At 33.1% G+C, this 17,755-nt stretch overlaps 2 protein-coding genes across 2 annotated transcripts in view; both read left to right on the top strand.

The window, feature by feature from the left end:
* The first annotated feature begins 3,995 nt into the window (after window positions 1-3,995).
* LOC140445980 (enoyl-[acyl-carrier-protein] reductase, mitochondrial) lies at window positions 3,996-5,724 on the top strand. The gene has a single exon (XM_072538454.1). It carries the CDS (start codon window positions 4,103-4,105, stop codon window positions 5,186-5,188), a length of 1,086 nt encoding a protein of 361 aa, XP_072394555.1. The 5' UTR covers window positions 3,996-4,102; the 3' UTR covers window positions 5,189-5,724.
* A 5,563-nt stretch (window positions 5,725-11,287) lies between these two features.
* Window positions 11,288-17,755, top strand: part of LOC140445979 (uncharacterized) — a 61,783-nt gene continuing 55,315 nt past the window's right edge. The window contains exons 1-2 of the mRNA XM_072538453.1: window positions 11,288-12,204; window positions 16,228-16,655. Of these exons, the coding sequence (XP_072394554.1) occupies window positions 11,541-12,204; window positions 16,228-16,655 (1,092 nt within the window). The 5' untranslated portion in view covers window positions 11,288-11,540. The remainder of the gene's footprint in view (window positions 12,205-16,227; window positions 16,656-17,755) is intronic.

Raw genomic sequence — 17,755 nt, 5'->3', positions numbered from 1 at the left:
ACAGAATTGCCGCGGTTGTAAACGGTGCCTGGCGATGTAACTCTATATTAAAATAGTAATTTCTTGATTTGTCCGAACATTTAAGTTGTCACAATGTTATACAACATTTTTGTTTATTTTGCTGCGAACGGTGCAATTCGAAGTTTATAGAGACCGAACCATTTCAATATTTTGTTATTAATCATCATCAATGGCGCTACAACTCTTCGTGAGTCTTTGCCGCGTTTACTATTGCCTTCCATGTTTGTCGGTCCTGTGTCAGTAATTCCCATTGTCGCACTCCCATTTTCTCTAGATCTTCTTTGACTGCATCTTTCCACCTTTTTCTAGGCCGCCCTACAGACTTTCTTCCCTCTGGCCTTTCCCAGAACACATTGTTTATAAGGCGATTGTCGTTACTGCGTATCACATGCCCTGCCCATCTGAGTCTATTGGCCTTTATATATCTGACTAGATTTTCCTTTTCGAATAGAGACTCTAGCTCGTTATTGTATCTGCCCATCCATTCGTTTGTCACGCTGTCTCTGCAAGGGCCATATATACTTTGTTATATTTTGTTATTGATGATAGAGTTTAATGTATTGTTGATCTCGTTCTTTGGTTTAATAAGCAAAGTTGTGAAGATGAACGTTTCAATAAATTTACGGTTTGTCCAAACATTTAGATGTTAGGACTCGTAGTCTTTCAAATGAATTTACTTCTCTCATATTATGTGTATCTTTATTTTTACAGTACAAAATTAAACTCTGAATATTATTAAAAGTATTAATAATCCACAAAGAATAATAGTGTAAATATCTATTTAACTTTATTAACGGCTTTCTTTACAAAACAATGTTTTTGTAATAATTTACAAAACAATTTCAGAAACAGTGGCCTTTGGCTTTTATTCAATTTCTAAATTACAGCACTTCAAATATTTAAACTACACACATCAAAAATGTCTAAGGAACCTCACTATTATTCCACTCTTTCAATAAAAATTTAAACATGCATATTATTAGATTATTATTTGAAGACTTGTTCTCTGATTATCAAGGTATGTGATGAAAATTAATCTGTCACTTGCACTGTTTTATTAAAGCAAAAGTGACAGCGTCTCAAATCCGTACGATTAATTACTTAAAATTTGAAAGAAAAAGTACTTCAAATTTTAAAGATAGTCTGTATTTACTTTAAAATTTTAATAAAACAAGATTATTAAACGCAAAAATAGTCATGAAGAGTCGGCGTTTAACACATGTTCAAATTTAATGGTAATTGATGTGAAAATGATTAAGGCTAGTTATTCACAAGCTGATGTTGCACGTCATTTTGACGTATCTCTGAGCACGATTTCACGATTGTGGCGTCGATATGAATAATTTGATAATGTCGCTGAACTTCATGGAGGTGGTCAACGTGCAGTTACACCTCGACAGGATCGATATGTAGCAGGATTAGCTCGTCGAAGTGCACCTGAATAACTGCACCTGTACTCTGTGGGGCCTTGGAAAATACCACAACGTTACTGTATGTGACCAAACTTTAAGAAATAGATTATATGCATCTGGTTTGCTCGTCAGACGTCCATTGAGGGTTCCCATGTTACGTCATGGAAATCGTGGACTCAGATTAAGGTGGGCATACCAACATGTGTATTGAGGCTTACAAGAATGGAGTTAAGTGTTATTCACAGATAAAGCTAGGTTTTGTTTCTACTCTGATTCAAAAAGAGTGAGAGTTGGGAGAGCACCTGGTCAACAAGAGATACTTAGGCATATACAATGTTCGTCCAGTGGTCTACAAGTTATAATGCGGGCTTAAATGATTCTTCATCATCGAACTTTTTTATGGAAGGCACTTTTATGAATCAATATCAATATTTCGATCGTATTTTATAACCTTTTGCAATAATGCAAGGCCACATACTGCAGCAACTGTAAGATATGGGTTTCATAATGAGAATATTACACTTTTACAGTGGCCAGCATAATCGCCAGATCTTAATCCCATCGAGCATATATTGGATATGCTTCAGGGACGGATTGCTCTACATCTGCACAATTTTGCATACTAGACAAGGCCTTCAAGATCTTCTTACAGAGGAATGGATCCTATTGCCTCAAAACAAAATTGATAATTTAATTTTAAGCATGTCAAGCATGTCAAACACAGGTTATTAAACACCTTTATTATTAAATTTTTATGTTTTATATTGACTTTTATGTTAAAAATTTTCGTCAAATTAGTGCACTTTTTAACTTTTGTTTGATTATTTAATACTAGAGAAATCATCTAACACTGAAATTAAGAGGAGTTCATTGCTGACTAATCAGGCATTTTAACGGTATGTCCCTTTTCTAAAATCCAATCAAAAATGATGTATACCTATATGAGAAAAAAGCTTTGTGTTTCTTAGATATTTTGGATATGTTTAGTTTTATTCTAATTATAAGTTTTTGCAATCGTACAATTTCTTTCACTTTATAAATATCTAATAAAAGTTTAATTTAATCTTCTTAGATGTTTTTCCATTATTTTCCGTTTGTTTTCACAAAAACCATGAAAATTAATGTATCTTGTCCTATATTCTGAATATTAAACAGGCAAAAGTCAGTGAAGGCACTCTACTCCTTTAGGGGTTAACCCAAATTTAGTTCTTCTTATAATTTTAGTAGGAACTTAGTAAAAAATCGATTTTTAATTATAGAATAATATTTTTGTTCAAAAAAATTAAAACGCACGAATTATAATGAATAAGCAATTATATCTATCAAAAAATGTCATAATGTCTGTTGTAAGCAAAATGTATCTTCATTTATTTAATATTTTAATACAGAAAAGGGCCACTGATATTATTTAAGAATCCTACATACCCTTGACTCATGGATAATAGTATCTGGTGTGGGGGAGGTAACTTTCAATGCAGCTAGGCTACAGCTTAAGTCTCCATAAAACAGTTGCATTATATGCAGCTGCTTGCTGTCTCTTCACTCACGCATGTCCGGTAAGGAAATAATTCGGATTTGATACGATTATATAAATCTCTGCCTACAGAGGTACCTATACTCTTCTAGTGGAGTAGCATATGGTTAAAAATTATCCATTCGGTATCCCATATTTCATTATTTATGATGTTACTATGTTGTGATATAATCATTATGTTCAACAGACTTTTTTGGCAGTCTTTAATATCCCGTTATCTCCCCCCTTTATAACGATATCAAAGAATTAATAACAATCAGAATGCCCACTCCCAGATGCCACCTTTGAAGTGTGTTAGCACGCGATCGCCATATTTTAAACGGAAACATAGACCCGGATTGAGAAATTTGTGACGAGCTACCACAGAACTGTAATTTAAATTTTTAGAGATTAATAATTTAGTAAATTTGAAATATTATGTCTTTGTTGCCGTAAATAAATTAAACTGGGATAATTTTTCTACGCACACCAGATAAAATGTCACTGAACAGCACTGGTTCCGTTTAAAACATGGCTGATTCCGTCTGCGCGTACTGATCTTGACAAGCAGAGTGGGCATTCTGATTGTTTATTATTCTGTGACGATATGCAGAAGAATTTATAATAATAATAATCTTAAATTTTCATTTTTTCGGAATTCTATACATTTCTTACTATCCTAACAATCCGGTAACAAATAACATCAAATTGGATGACGTACAACGGATTTGTCATGAAATGATCGATACAAAAGATTTTCCATAATTCGCTAGGAACTGCAGGAACCTGTAACTGCCCCCCAATAGTTTAGTTATTGCGACTGCCACATGAGCCGCTGCAAGAACACTTTGGTATTTGAATATTTTTTGTATTTCTTAATTTCTTCAATAACTTTCTGACTTATATTTAATCCTATATCTTAAATATTAAACTAGAAAAATCTAGAATAGAAATATTAGTTACTGAAGAATTTCGGTGCATCCTCATGAAAGGAGGACTCTTGTCTTTATAACAGAAGATAATTGCAGTAATTTGTCACATCTCTTATGTCACTTTTGACATAAGTTACATACAAATGTTTTAAATAAATCGGTTCTAACCTTTATGAACTAAAGACCAGATATTTTCTTTTGGTGTTTTGTTTTAATCGAAAACGATGTCAACAGTCATGAAATCCACTAAATTATTCAACTACACTAATATTTCAAATATTTTTCAAAGATTTTCGAGTACAACGTCATCTAAGCTGATTTATTTTGAATATGGAGATCCGCTTAAGGTAGTAAATTTGGAAGAGGAAAGTATAGCAGACCCCAATGACCAACAAGTACTTATTAAAATGTTAGCAGCACCTGTGAACCCAGCAGATATTAACACCATTCAAGGAAAGTATCCCTCCAAGCCAGAACTACCTGCAGTTCCCGGAAATGAAGGAGTTGGAATTGTGGAAAAAGTTGGTTCTGGTGTTGTTGATATTAGTCGAGGGGACCATGTAGTGCCTCTTACAAATAACTTAGGTACCTGGCGTACTCATATTGTGTTAAATTCAAATAATGTGTTAAAAGTTCCAAAAAAATTGGGATTAGTTGAAGCAGCTACTTTAACTGTGAACCCTTGTACGGCATATAGGATGTTAAGAGATTTTACAGCATTGAAACCTGGTGATACTGTTATTCAAAATGGAGCCAATTCAGCTTGTGGCCAAAATGTGATACAATTATGTAAGTCATGGGGTGTAAGAACAGTTAATGTAGTAAGAAATAGACCAGAAATAAATGAACTGAGGAAGTTCTTACAGAATTTAGGGGCTACATATGTTCTTACAGAAGAGGAAATAAGGAGTACTGATATATTTAGAGGAGCTGTTGATAAGCCGAAGTTGGCTCTGAACTGTGTAGGCGGAAAAAGTGCGTTGGACATTATGAGATACTTACAGAATGGTAGTCCAATAGTTACCTATGGAGGCATGTCTAGGGAGCCTGTTACAGTTCCAACTTCTGCTCTAATCTTCAAGGATATTAAAGTTAGAGGCTTCTGGATGACCAGATGGACAAAAGAAAATGGAAGTAGTGTGGAAAGAATGGAAATGTTTGAGGAACTGATTTCTTTAATGACCAATAATGATTTACATGGGCCTTCTCATAAAATGGTGAGATTTAATAACTACCATGAGGCTATTATGAACACTTTGACAGTTAAAGGAATGACAGGAAAGAAGTTTATCTTAGATTTTACCAGCTAAACATGTTCATTGTGTTAAGACTATTTTAGTTTTTTTAATAAACTCATTTTAAGTGGTGTAAAGTTTTTGTTCCCTTGATATTGTTATTTTACGTTATGAATACCAAAGATTGTAATATATAATCAACAAATGGTTGTTGATTCACTTTTTGTATTAGAAAAATGCATTTCAACCATAAAACCATCAACAACACCAATATCTGGATCATCCGCAGTATTAAGTTATAGTTCTGATATGTTCCATTACTCTATCACAGAAATAGAAGTTTATATGATGTATTTACCCCAAAGGGGGGCATTTAGCCAGATTAATACAAATTTTGATGAAAATTGGAAAACTCTTTTGTTTATTGATTATACTACTTGTTTGTATAAAGGTATCATTTTGGTGGTATTTAAGTGTGTTACCTAATAAATGAACATGTTACTACAGTGACCACCTCTACAACTATTGTATTAGTTTTTTATTAGGTGTGTTTATTAGTTTATTCTGAAGTGCTCATTTATATTTGAAATTAATAAAATAATATATTAGAACAGATCTGTTTTACTTTCTTTCTTTGTTTATTTTAATAAAATTTATTGCGATAAAAAACTTTTGTCCTTACTCCTTTTTTATTTTCTCTATAGCATGTTAGGATTCGATCACTTGTTTCTTCTTCTTCAGGTTCCTTCTCCTATGGAAGGTTGGAAATCATCATCGCTATTTTAATTTTATTAGCCATGCTTCTAAATAATTCTAATGAGCTGCAACCGAACCACTCTCTCAAATTTTCTCTTCCCTTGCATAATTAACCTAAGTAATACGTACTTCTCGCCCCTCATTATATGATCCAAATATTGAATCTTTCTAATTTTAACAGTTTTTATGACTTCACATTCTTTCTTCATTCTTTGTAACACTTCTATATTAGTTACTTTTTCAGTCCAAGATATTCTGTGGATTCTCCTGTAGCACCACATCTCAAAGGAGTTTAATTTTTTGATTTCAGACTATTTTATTGTCCACGCTTCCATGCCGTATAGTAAAGTAGAAAAAACGTAGCAACGTAGCGGATCTCTATATTAAGGTTACGGTTGCAAAGTCAGTTCTTCAATTTTATGAACGTGTTTCTTGCCATTTCTATTCTAGATCTGATTTCTTTTGTTTGATCTCCATCTTCGGTTAGCCACGTTCCTAAATATTTATATGTTGTTACTCTTTCGATCGTTGTATTATTGATGATCAGGTTATCTACATTTTGTGGTTTTTTTGAGAATATCATTGATTTCGTTTTCTAGAGATTTATTTGCAGTGTACCTTTCACATGCATTGTATACATGTTGTATTATGTACTGTAAATCTTCCATGCCACTTGCAAATATGACCGTATCGTCCGCATATCTAATATTATTAGTGCTATTTCCGTTGATCAAAATACCTTCCACAATATCCAATAAAGCTTCTTGAAATATCACTTCACTGTAGACGTTGAATAAGAGTGGTGAAAGTATGCATCCTTGTCGAACTCCTCTAAGTATACTTACTTCCTCTGTCAGTTCTCCTTCGACTCTTATTCTTGCTTTCTGATTTTGATACAGATTCGATGTAATTTGTAGATCTCTACTATCTATGTTTTTGGTCTGAAGAATACTTAAAAGTTTTTCACTTGTTTATTTTGTACTCAAATAGAGGCCTTCTTCAGGTTAATATAGAAAATTTACCTTTAAGTGTGTCATTATTATCTCCTATTATAACGATCCATCCATACTGTCATGTGAGATCTCGTATGTCACTATATGTTCATTAACAACGTAGATAAGGTGTAGTGCCCTTTTGGTAGTGGTCTTGTTTTTTTTTCTTCAGAATAAGCAAATTATACATTTTATGGCAAAAAATATAACGGCATATTGAAACTTTTATTTGCGTGTATGATGGTACTCAACGTGTTAAATAAAAAACTTGTCAAGTACTTGGATAATCTCAGAGACGTGACCAATAACTTTTCATTCGTTACCTTACATTTCTCTTCGTTCTTAACAATACATACTTTTTCCATCACATAGATTATGCCTTTAATACTTACTTTTTAACTTACCAATCGCCTTCTGTCTATTTTGCCAAGAAATAAGGCCATATATCGTCAGTCCACTTGGAGTAAATTATGAATCCATCGTTTTCGGTAGTATTAACGGGAACTCGGCTTCCGAGCACGCATTACAAAGACGAGACGACAAATGAATGATAACAGAACTACAATATAGTGCCTCACCTGTCTTATTTCTCAGGACATTCACATGACTAGCAATTAAGATAATAATAGTTTCCCCACGATATAATGGTACGTGTGGGGAGTGTGGTTGAATCTCTGGGGAACATTGGGGTTGTTAGGGTTTATATCTGGCTCATCCAGTTGTCAACTCTCCCCACCGCAAGGCATGCTTTAGGGGCCTACGTACCTCTCGAAGCTACGATTACTACTATGCGTGCGTGCATCTGAATCCTCTTTAAATTGCTAAGCGAGCGTCAAAAGCTAGAAAAAGTGGTTCTTTAACAGAGGAGCTCGATACCAGAAAGCAATTACACTATTTTCGCTCGAAAAACTTATCAGAAACAGTTACACCTGCTCACAGATACGTTTTTATTTTATTCATCTTCGATTTTGCCATTGATTGATGGTTCTATAGTGAATAGCTACTCTTCCTTTGTTGGGGCTTTTAATGACTTCATCTATTAGGACTTAATGAGTTCCCCTGTCATAGTCTGTTGCACACGTCTGTAGATCCGTAGGTTGTCCATCTATTCTGACTTCCATCTGGTTGTTTTGGAAGATTTTTCAATAGTTTTATGATATCCAAAGGACTTTCTCTATTAGATTGAACAAATTATTTTGAACTATTTGTACAAAAGATGAATTATAGAGCCTTACTATGTGAAATGTTTTTTTCAACTCGGTCAGACAGAAAAGATAGTTTATTAGATCTTAAAGAGTTTTTGGTAATTTGCTTTATGACGAATCTGTACAGTCTCATTCTAAAATTGTAGAAAACGTAATAAAATATAGTATAATACCAATTTTTACGCCGAAATATATTACAGCTAATGAAAGGCTGTCCATCAGGATCTGGTGGACAGCCAGACAGTGGAAAGGGATTGCACATCCACCAAGATAGATTCAAATGAACATATTTACAAATAAATTCAAACATTTCATTCAACACACTAACCAAACTATTGAATCGAAGGTTTTATTTATATTGGATGCCTGTTATAGTCACACTCGTAATATCAATAATATAGAAATCGCTAGAAAGGAACTGAATTCTCAGCTTGATAAAGGTAGGAAACCTAATGAGTTAAGAGCTAATAATCCCCTGACTCTGCAAATAATTCTTCCATATGATTCCAGAAGTCCAAAACAAGATTTAAACACCAAGTGGAGGGAAACCTAAGAATTGTATTGGAAAGAAGAAAGTGCGAATCTGGAAAACCAAGGCAAATATGAAGAAATGGACCCTGAAAAACGCTACAACGGGCTGCAGTAGCACTGAAAGTGATGACATACGAAAATATATTTTCATATTGCAATTATTTTCTAAAAAAAAACAGTTGTTAAAATTTTTATAAATTAACCATTGGCTTTGCTGATGTGTGTATTTATATTGCTGTTTCACGATATTCAATCAATAATGTAGGTATATATTTTTTGGATAATGAATCGGTTTAAGAGTCGTAGATGTCTACTAAAATTATTAGTATTCTCTTGTATTGATGTTTTTAGCATTAACATTAATTGATTTCTATTAATTACTAAAAGGTCAAAGTCGTCGCTGATAAAAATAATCACGATAACCGGACAACGAAAAAATGAAGTCAATAAACGCTTTCGTGTAACAGAAAACGTAGATAAATAAGAATAATTTGAAATATTTTAGTAACTATTAGATAACTACCTTGATTGAAATCGTATAAATTTCATTAGATGTCATTCGTAAAAATCACATTTAATCCAGTCATCAGAGATGAAAATACCACTGAGCCTTTAAAAATCATGCAAACAAGCTTAATTTTACTGAAAATGCCAATTTTGGGACCCCGACAAATATGCAAAACAGCTTACCACTCCTACCCTCCAGCTTCCTCCTAAAACCACCCTTCTTGGGGGGAAACGGAAAAAATCGATTTACCAAGAATCTGTATGCTGTAGAAAAAAATATTTGAAATAAAAAATGTAGCTAAGATAATTTGGACAAAAATGTATATTGGCACTTTTCGTGTAGAATGAACCGTTCTCTCAGAAACTACGCTTAAAGCGACCGGCGATTTTGAATGTCAGTTACGCGGGCGAAATAAATTTTAGATAAAATATGTATCAATTCTACGGTAAAAATTCTATATCTTTTGATCAGAGTATCCTATCGACAAAAATCAAAATTTGTTAAGGTAAAGAATGCAGATTTTGTATGCAATTTTTGGATTTTGTCGCAAACAAAGTCAGTTTTTATAAATCTGTTAAGTAAATAAACGTTGCGCGATTTTTGCCATTTTTTCTGATTCTCATGAGATCAATAAAATTTATTACTTTTATTGACCAGTCACTATGGAATTTCCATAGCTAATCTTCAAAACTTATAGCATGTCATTTCGGTTTTGAGCTTTCACAACAGATTTCAGACATTTGAAATATGCCTAAAAAACACTGAATTTAAACTTTCACATTAAGAATGATTGAAAACGTTTAAAACTGCTTTTTTTCAATTATAAAAGTATGTTTTTCCAAACCACACAACTTCAGCTACAAACTCCACTCAATACCGTCTTCGTAGAGGCATTTTCCGTGACGTGCGATTGTTTTTAATGTAAAAGTTTAAATTATGCGTTTTTTATGACGATGGTTTCAGTTGGTAGGTTGGGTAGCACGACTTAAAAGGGGGGAAATGCACTCAGGCGTATCCTTTTTACTCTGAATCCAACACGCATCTTTAGAAGATTTTTACACCCTCAAAAAAAATCCCATTCGTAGTTGTCTTCGTTATCTGGAATCAGAATAGTAGCGCCTGCTTAACAAATGGGTTTTTTTCAAAGCTTGTATCTTTGTCCTACCTTTTTAATTTCTTCTATGATTTTTATATCTGTAAATATTTGTTTATTAGTAACGTAAAATTAATCGAGAATTTTATTATATCCTATCAGCCCTACATTATCGTATATTTAATGACCATATTCTGTAGAAGAGAAGCGTCAATAATATTAAAAAAAAATGTCAACTAATTTTCATTGTAAATCCATTTTTACAGTCTGTTCGCTAATCCCAGTCCGAACTGTCTAGTGAATTATTTTTTTGCGTTATTTTTATAAGTTAGTTATTTTTTGACAGACTAGTGGCTGGAAGTGGCTCTAACTCGATGAAGTGGCTGAAGTGGCTGGAAATTACTATACAACCAAGCATACGTGCTTGTAGCACGTAAACAAACGTAAATAAAATAGAACTTTACGAATTACCGACTTTATTACCTATATTTAATAAAATAAACAGCGTGATTAATATAAATATTTACTAGAATATGTTAAATTATAAATGAAATATATTTTTAAATATATACTACTACCCAAAATTTTATAGGATTACTATACACTTCCACTTTTTGTAATATTTCTTCTTTTTTCAATGAAAGAAGTCTGCAATAAATGTTTATTTAAGCTGATAATCTTAAAGAGAGCTGTTAATAGTGTGTGAGATAGGAATTTTTGTGTTGTAGATTTCCAGCTATGAATCTGTCAAAATTTGCGCGAGCTGAGCGAATGGACCTTAAGATCCTTTTAGGTACACACCACAGACCTTTAATAACTAATCACTAATCACTAACAGAGGTAGGTGATCTGTGGTACACACGCATTGTGGAATGCTATCCTGATGGCATGCCTATGAGTTAAATCAATGACAAGAACAAAATGTCATTCTATTATTGAGACAGAACATGAGTTTCTATTCTGTGACAGAACTTTAAGATATTTTTAAATTTTCTTTGTTGTAGTTATATTGCTCGGAAAACGAACTGTAAGTGTTTCTCTCTTCTATAAGTGTATATAGATATCTTTTATCTGCTGTTGAGTGCGGTAGAGCTATTGCTAAAACAGAAAAAAGGTTAGATGTCAAAAACAAAAGTAAGGTTTATGATTTGTTGTTAATGTACAGTAATTCGCATCATGAATGTTTTTTTAAATATATTTTAATAAAAAGTACAGTTTTTACATGTAAAAAATGTAGGATTTTCAATAAAATTCACAATGCTCTGTGTATACTGTGATAATAGTAGGCTATTTTAAACTGTGATTTAGCTAAGTTAAATTTTAAAATATTAAACTTAACACAATGTGTGACGAAAGCGAAATAACTCATAAAATTAGGGAAACAAAAAGACAAACCGAAGCATTAAAGACACAACTACAAAATTTGATAGACAAGGGAAAGAATTTAGTATGTCCCTCACAGTCAAAAGTAGAACTTTCAACATCAGCTAAAGAAGAAAAAGAACCTTTAGAATCTCCAAATAGAGTACAAATAATTAAGTCTTACGAAACGAAACATTCCAAACCAATACAAGAACCACACAACATTCCAGCCAAGACTAAAGCCGACTCTTCAAAAAAACCAAAAGCTTATGATATAAAAGAAACTAGGGAGTACATGAAGAAGCAGAAAGAAAGACGGATAGAACAGTCAAAGGCTCAAAATGATGCAAAGCTTAAACATGAACTCCAGAAAAAGAAGTTGCAGGAATTGCATAAAAAGTCATTGGAGTTGCTAGCCAAAAATGTACAAGCCAAAAGAGAAAGATCAAAATCTAGGGATAGAAATACATATATAAGACCAGATAATCCTAGCAATTTGGCTAGTAACTTAAGGAAAGTCAAATCTATGGATAAATTACATCACAAAGAGCCGCCAGCAGCTTCGGTTAAAAATCCAAATTTGTTATACCCTCCTTCACCTGATTTTGTCAAGAGGATGAAACAAAATGCTCCAGCTAAGAAAGGTAGGTTTATATTTATATATTTATGGTTATATTCTAATGGTACTATGTTACAATTTACTCAAGCTTCTTTAAATGAACTTAATTATTACCATACAATAAAGACTTCAACTTGACATATAAGTAATTCTACATAAAATCAGCAAAGTTAGGATCCCAGCTTTATCTTTGTAATTTGAAATTTGTATGAAATTATATAGGAAGCCTAGTCTATCAATTACAGTAAAATTGAGTATTCAAATATGTTCTAAATTTGTTTCTAGTATAACTTTACTTTATGAATTTCCTTCTTATTCAATGGTCATAACAGAATTTTAAACTAAAGATACCAGAAAAGCAAAAAGTGTAAATGTAAAAACATTTTCATACTTTAATTCAATTAATTCACAGGAATCTTCCGTAAATCTACCAACTGAGGAGACTAAGAAGTGTTTAATAAGGACAACCCATGTTATCCTCTAATTCAGTGGTCGCCAACCTGTCGATCGCGAGCTACCGGTAGCTCGCGGAGGCAATTCTGGTAGCTCTCACAACGATTTTAATTTACAAAAATACAAACTGCAAAAACCAGAGAAGCTTCCGAAAATTCGAAGTTAGAAGTTAGAATCGGCTATTTATAGAACCGACCAGCCGGACCAGCGCGTTAGTGTTCGAGAACGATCTGGATTGCTTTGAACGGGATAAATACGCACGGCGCGGCGACATTGCGCTTAGTTTAAAACTGTGCGCGTAATCAACGTCCAGCGGTTGGGTTAGTAGAGAACAACAAAAATAATATTATGGCAAGCAGTTGTAAGAAGGTAAAGACATATCACTTTCATTCGGAATGGGAAGAACAATACTTTTTCACAGAAGTTCATCATCATCATCATCATCTTGGTGCTACAGCCCTTAGAGGGCCTCGACCTTCTCAAGCTTTCTACGCCATTATATTCTGTCCCTCGCTTGCATTTTCGAGTTGCCGACTCCGATCTTCTCGGCATCTTGTGTTACCCCGTCCATCCACCTCAGCTTTGGTCTACCCCGTCTTCTCATTCCCACGGGTTGCGCTGTAGGAATCTTTTTTATCATGTTTGACTCAGGGGCCCGGGCTACATGTCCTGCCCACTGCAGGCGGTTTCGCTTAATTATAGTGGTAATATCTTTACCACCAAACGTATGCTTGTAGATATTCTGTAGATATTTTACAGAAGTTAAAGATAAAAATGTGTGTTTGTTATGTAATACTTCGGTCTCCGTTGCTAAAAAAGGAAATATTGAGAGACATCATAAAACTGTACAATCTAATTTTGAAAAATCATTCCCACTACATTCTGCCGCCAGAAAGGAGAAACTGAAACAGTTAAAAAAACAGTTAATTGGACAACAATCAATATTTTTAAGAACAGTCGACAAAAATAAGGCTGCAACGGAAGCATCGTATCATGTGCCCCAGATAATTGCACAAAAAAAGAAACCTTATGAAGACGGGGAAATGATAAAACAGGCGTTTTTAGAAGCTGCTGATTCGTTATTTGCCAACTTTAGAAATAAAGACGAGATAGTTTCAGCTATAAAATCTATGCAACTTTCTGCTAATACAGTGATGAGACGTGTAGAAGTAATGAGCAATGATATTTTTTTACAGTTAAGAACTGATTTAGATAACTGTGTTTATTTTTCATTTCAACTGGATGAATCAACAGATGTCGTTGACACTGCCCAGATGGCCGTGTTCTTCAGGATGGTTTTTAGTGATTTTACAATTAAAGAAGATCTTTTGAAGTTCATTCCACTGAAAGGACACACTACTGGACAGGAGTTGTTTTCTCATTTAAAAAATATTATTTCTTCCGAGAAAATTCCAATATCGAAAATGGTAGGCTTGACAACCGATGGCGCTCCAGCTATGGTGGGTTGTGATAAGGGTCTGGTGGCGTTATGTCGTAAAGATGAAACTTTTCAGCAATTTCTCTGTTACCACTGCATTATCCATCAGCAAGCATTATGTGGAAATTTCCTGAAACTAAACAACGTTATGAAACTGGTGGTAAAAATTGTGAACAAGATTAGAGCTCAAGCGTTACAAAGAAGATTATTCAGAACCTTGGCCGATGAAGTTGACTGTCAATACGGGGACCTACTCCTTCACTCTGAAGTCCGATGGTTAAGTAGAGGACGGGTGCTGAAACGTTTTAATGATGTCCTATCTAGCATAGTTCAATTTTTCAAACAACGCGATGAACTGACTCCGGAACTAGAAAATTCAATCAGATTTTGGTTTTCTCGTGGACATTACAGAGAAATTAAACGAACTTAATTTGCAGCTTCAGGGGAGAGACAAACAACTAGCGGAAATGATTTCTGATATAAAAGCATTTATCAAAAGCTGGAGTTTTGAGAACAAAACCTAATTAACAGCGATTCCAAGCATTTTCCTATTCTTTCAGAAAAAAAAAATCTCAAAATCCATTAGAACCCTATGACAACAAATATCATGTAGAAATAATTTCTACCCTAAAGAGTAACTTCAAAAATCGTTTTAAGGATTTCAATGAAATGGCTTTAGTAGCGCAGTTTGTTGTTTCACCCTTTACGGAAATTGATATCCAGCAGTTTGCAGCTTGTGTTATGCAGAACTTTGTCGAAGACATCGCTGCAACAGAAATGGAAGTCATTGAGTTTCAAAAATGATTTAGCCTTAAAATCGTTAGTCTCAAGTACTGAATGTATCTGGCCTATTGTAAGTAAAGACAAATATTCAGTTCTATGCCGTGTTGCCTTGAAAGTGAAAGCATTATTCAGTTCAACCTATTTGTGTGAATCTTCTTTTTCCAATATGAAGTTTATTAAGAACAAATATCGCAATCGACTTACAAATGAACATTTGGATAATTGTATTCGAATGGCTGCATCAAATTATACTGCAAACATTAAAAAAATTATCGATGAGTCTGAGTGTCAGCCTTCTCATTGAACGTGCTTTTTTATTTTTCAATGTTTATGTTTATGATAGTGCGTTACTTTTTTGTTGTTATTATTAACTATTTTTAAATCATACGTGACATGCCGTTGTGGCTGGATAAAAGTTTGTGTTTATTTTTTAAATACCTTCGTTTGATAGGTAGGAATGTAGCTATGAACAAGTACGTACTAGTAATATTAGTTATTTTGTTATTAGTTTATTATTAGTACCTATGTATTATGTATTACCAGTTAAACAGTAAAATAAATACATATAATGATAGATTAACTGTGGATTATTTCATTTACGTTGCGTTACGTGGCTTTCGTGTGGGTAGCTCGCTGTTTATTCCAAAATTAACAAAGTAGCTCAACACATTGAAGAGATTGGCGACCACTGCTCTAATTCATTATCCTTAGTAACTTTACTGTTCAGTAGCTGACTTTGTTAAATCCTCTAAAGCTTACATTTTAACTGTTGTCCAATCAATTTACTACATATTCTTCTGAAGCTATTATCTTGTGGCATTTTTATATTATTTTTTTCCAAGTACCATGTCTTAAACTGGAAATTGAAACATCAAAATAAACATATTTTCAACTGAAATCTTTGTTAATTCCCATTACAAGTAGTAAACAATTTCTATAAAATAGAAAATGATCCTAAACTTTCCCCTGAATTTCTTAAAAATCCAATGCTATAGCTAGAATTTTTTTTTTAATCTTGGGCCCCTTTAAATCACAGACAATGATATGACATAACCTGATATAAATATCAGAAAAACTATGTATTATGACCTATTTTTATTTTAATATTTGTAGAAGAGAGCTTGCACTCAGTTCAAGTTATTATATAAAAAAGTAGTAATTTTCTGTGTAAAATTATAAATTTTTTTAACATGCTGAATTCAGGTAAATGTTTCATCTGTTATATCTGTATTAGTTTGTCAATGTTCAGCAGCCCACTCTATCATTATTGGTACTTGAAGTTATAGCAAATATTGGCATATTTATCTAAAATATCCATTTATATTATTTATCCTGTCTACCGTGCCATTTTAAGATTGATTTTTATCCTTACAGCTGAGGTACCGAAAGTAGAATCAGAAAAAATAGTAATTTTGGCAAGAAATTTTACCAGACAAGGCGTCAAACAGGCAGAAGCTACAAAGGAACCTGTTGATATTCAATCAAGGCAAAAATTAAGCACACAGTTAGAGCAACATAGTGCCAAAATAACACAAGAGGATTCTAATCAAAATCGGCATTTAAATGAGAGAATCACAGACACTATTCTTTCAAAACCTAACAACAAATACAAAAATTTGGATATACCTGGCCTGGAATGTCTTAAACCTAGAAAATTATTCACTGCTGATGGTGCAGAAAATGCAAGCGTAGATTTTGCAGTAAAACACACTGAACTAGCTGTTAAAAACATTCTAGAATACAAGTCACCCAATTTGAATGTCTCCAATGTGACAACAAGGCCCAGTGTAGAAGACAAAAAAGTAAGTACTAACAATTTTGCTACACTATTAATTTCTTCGTCATATTTTTTATATAATGAGTTGTAGAAATTTTGTATTTTGATGTGTTTAATGAAAATTATTTGATAATTTGTTGACCAGATATAGAAATTGTGCAAATTCCCAGAAATACCTTTATTGTTGCGTAGAAATATTTTAAATGATTTTATTTACTTTGGAACTCTGTCTTTACTGTGTAAAAATTGTAAATTGTAAATGTAAACTGTTTTAAGGGACCTTGTCCAAATGGTAGTCCTTCAATTATTTTACAAAGTTGCAGTTTTGTTATTGCCAGTGTGCAAGTGCAATTTTCTTGCATTGTTATATGTTTAATTTCATATAAAAATTGTTTTTCTAAGAATTTTGTTTATCCAGCGACTATTTAGATTCTGCTATTCTGAAATAACGTAATTGGCTAGTTTCCTTTCCTCTAGATATATCGGAGTTCATATTCATGCATGTTTTTTAATCTATGATTTATTTATTCTGCTGCATCTTATTTTCAATGCAGTTTTGGGACCTGCAGGGCAATACATTTCTTGCCATGATGCTATTTTTGGTTTTCTAGTAATGTATTTGTTCTGTGATACTTTTTGTATTTTAAACAATTCATAGCTTCTCCTCCACACAATCATATCGGCATTGTAATACATTCAAAGTAATATGACAATTAAGGAGTTATTTGAACAGGTTCTTATATGGATCTTTATAAGGTCAATGAGAAGTGAATTTTTGAACATTTTTATTACTAATGAAAATAAAAATAAGTGTGATAGCACAGTTTATGATAGATCTGTCTTTAAAAACTACTGATTGCACACTTCCCTGGTCCATCACGATCGCAGCTCATTTAAACTTGTGTGTGCCACGCTATGTTGCCACATATTCCATGAAATCCACAAGAAAGAGGCTAGACAATAAACATTGTTTGGTATATGTATTGAAATAATACAAAACGTGAATCAGAATCTTCACCACTCGATTTGAAATTTAATTTTTTGTGCACTATAACATCGTATTCCTTCATGTACAAGTATGTCTTCACAAATACATGGAAGATGCACAATAAGATAAATATTTTT

Source organism: Diabrotica undecimpunctata, chromosome 7, assembly GCF_040954645.1.
Source record: "Diabrotica undecimpunctata isolate CICGRU chromosome 7, icDiaUnde3, whole genome shotgun sequence".
In the NCBI taxonomy this organism is placed as follows: Eukaryota; Metazoa; Arthropoda; class Insecta; order Coleoptera; family Chrysomelidae; genus Diabrotica; species Diabrotica undecimpunctata.
Note: the sequence above shows the minus strand (reverse complement) of the source record. Positions and strands in the feature narration are given on the sequence as shown.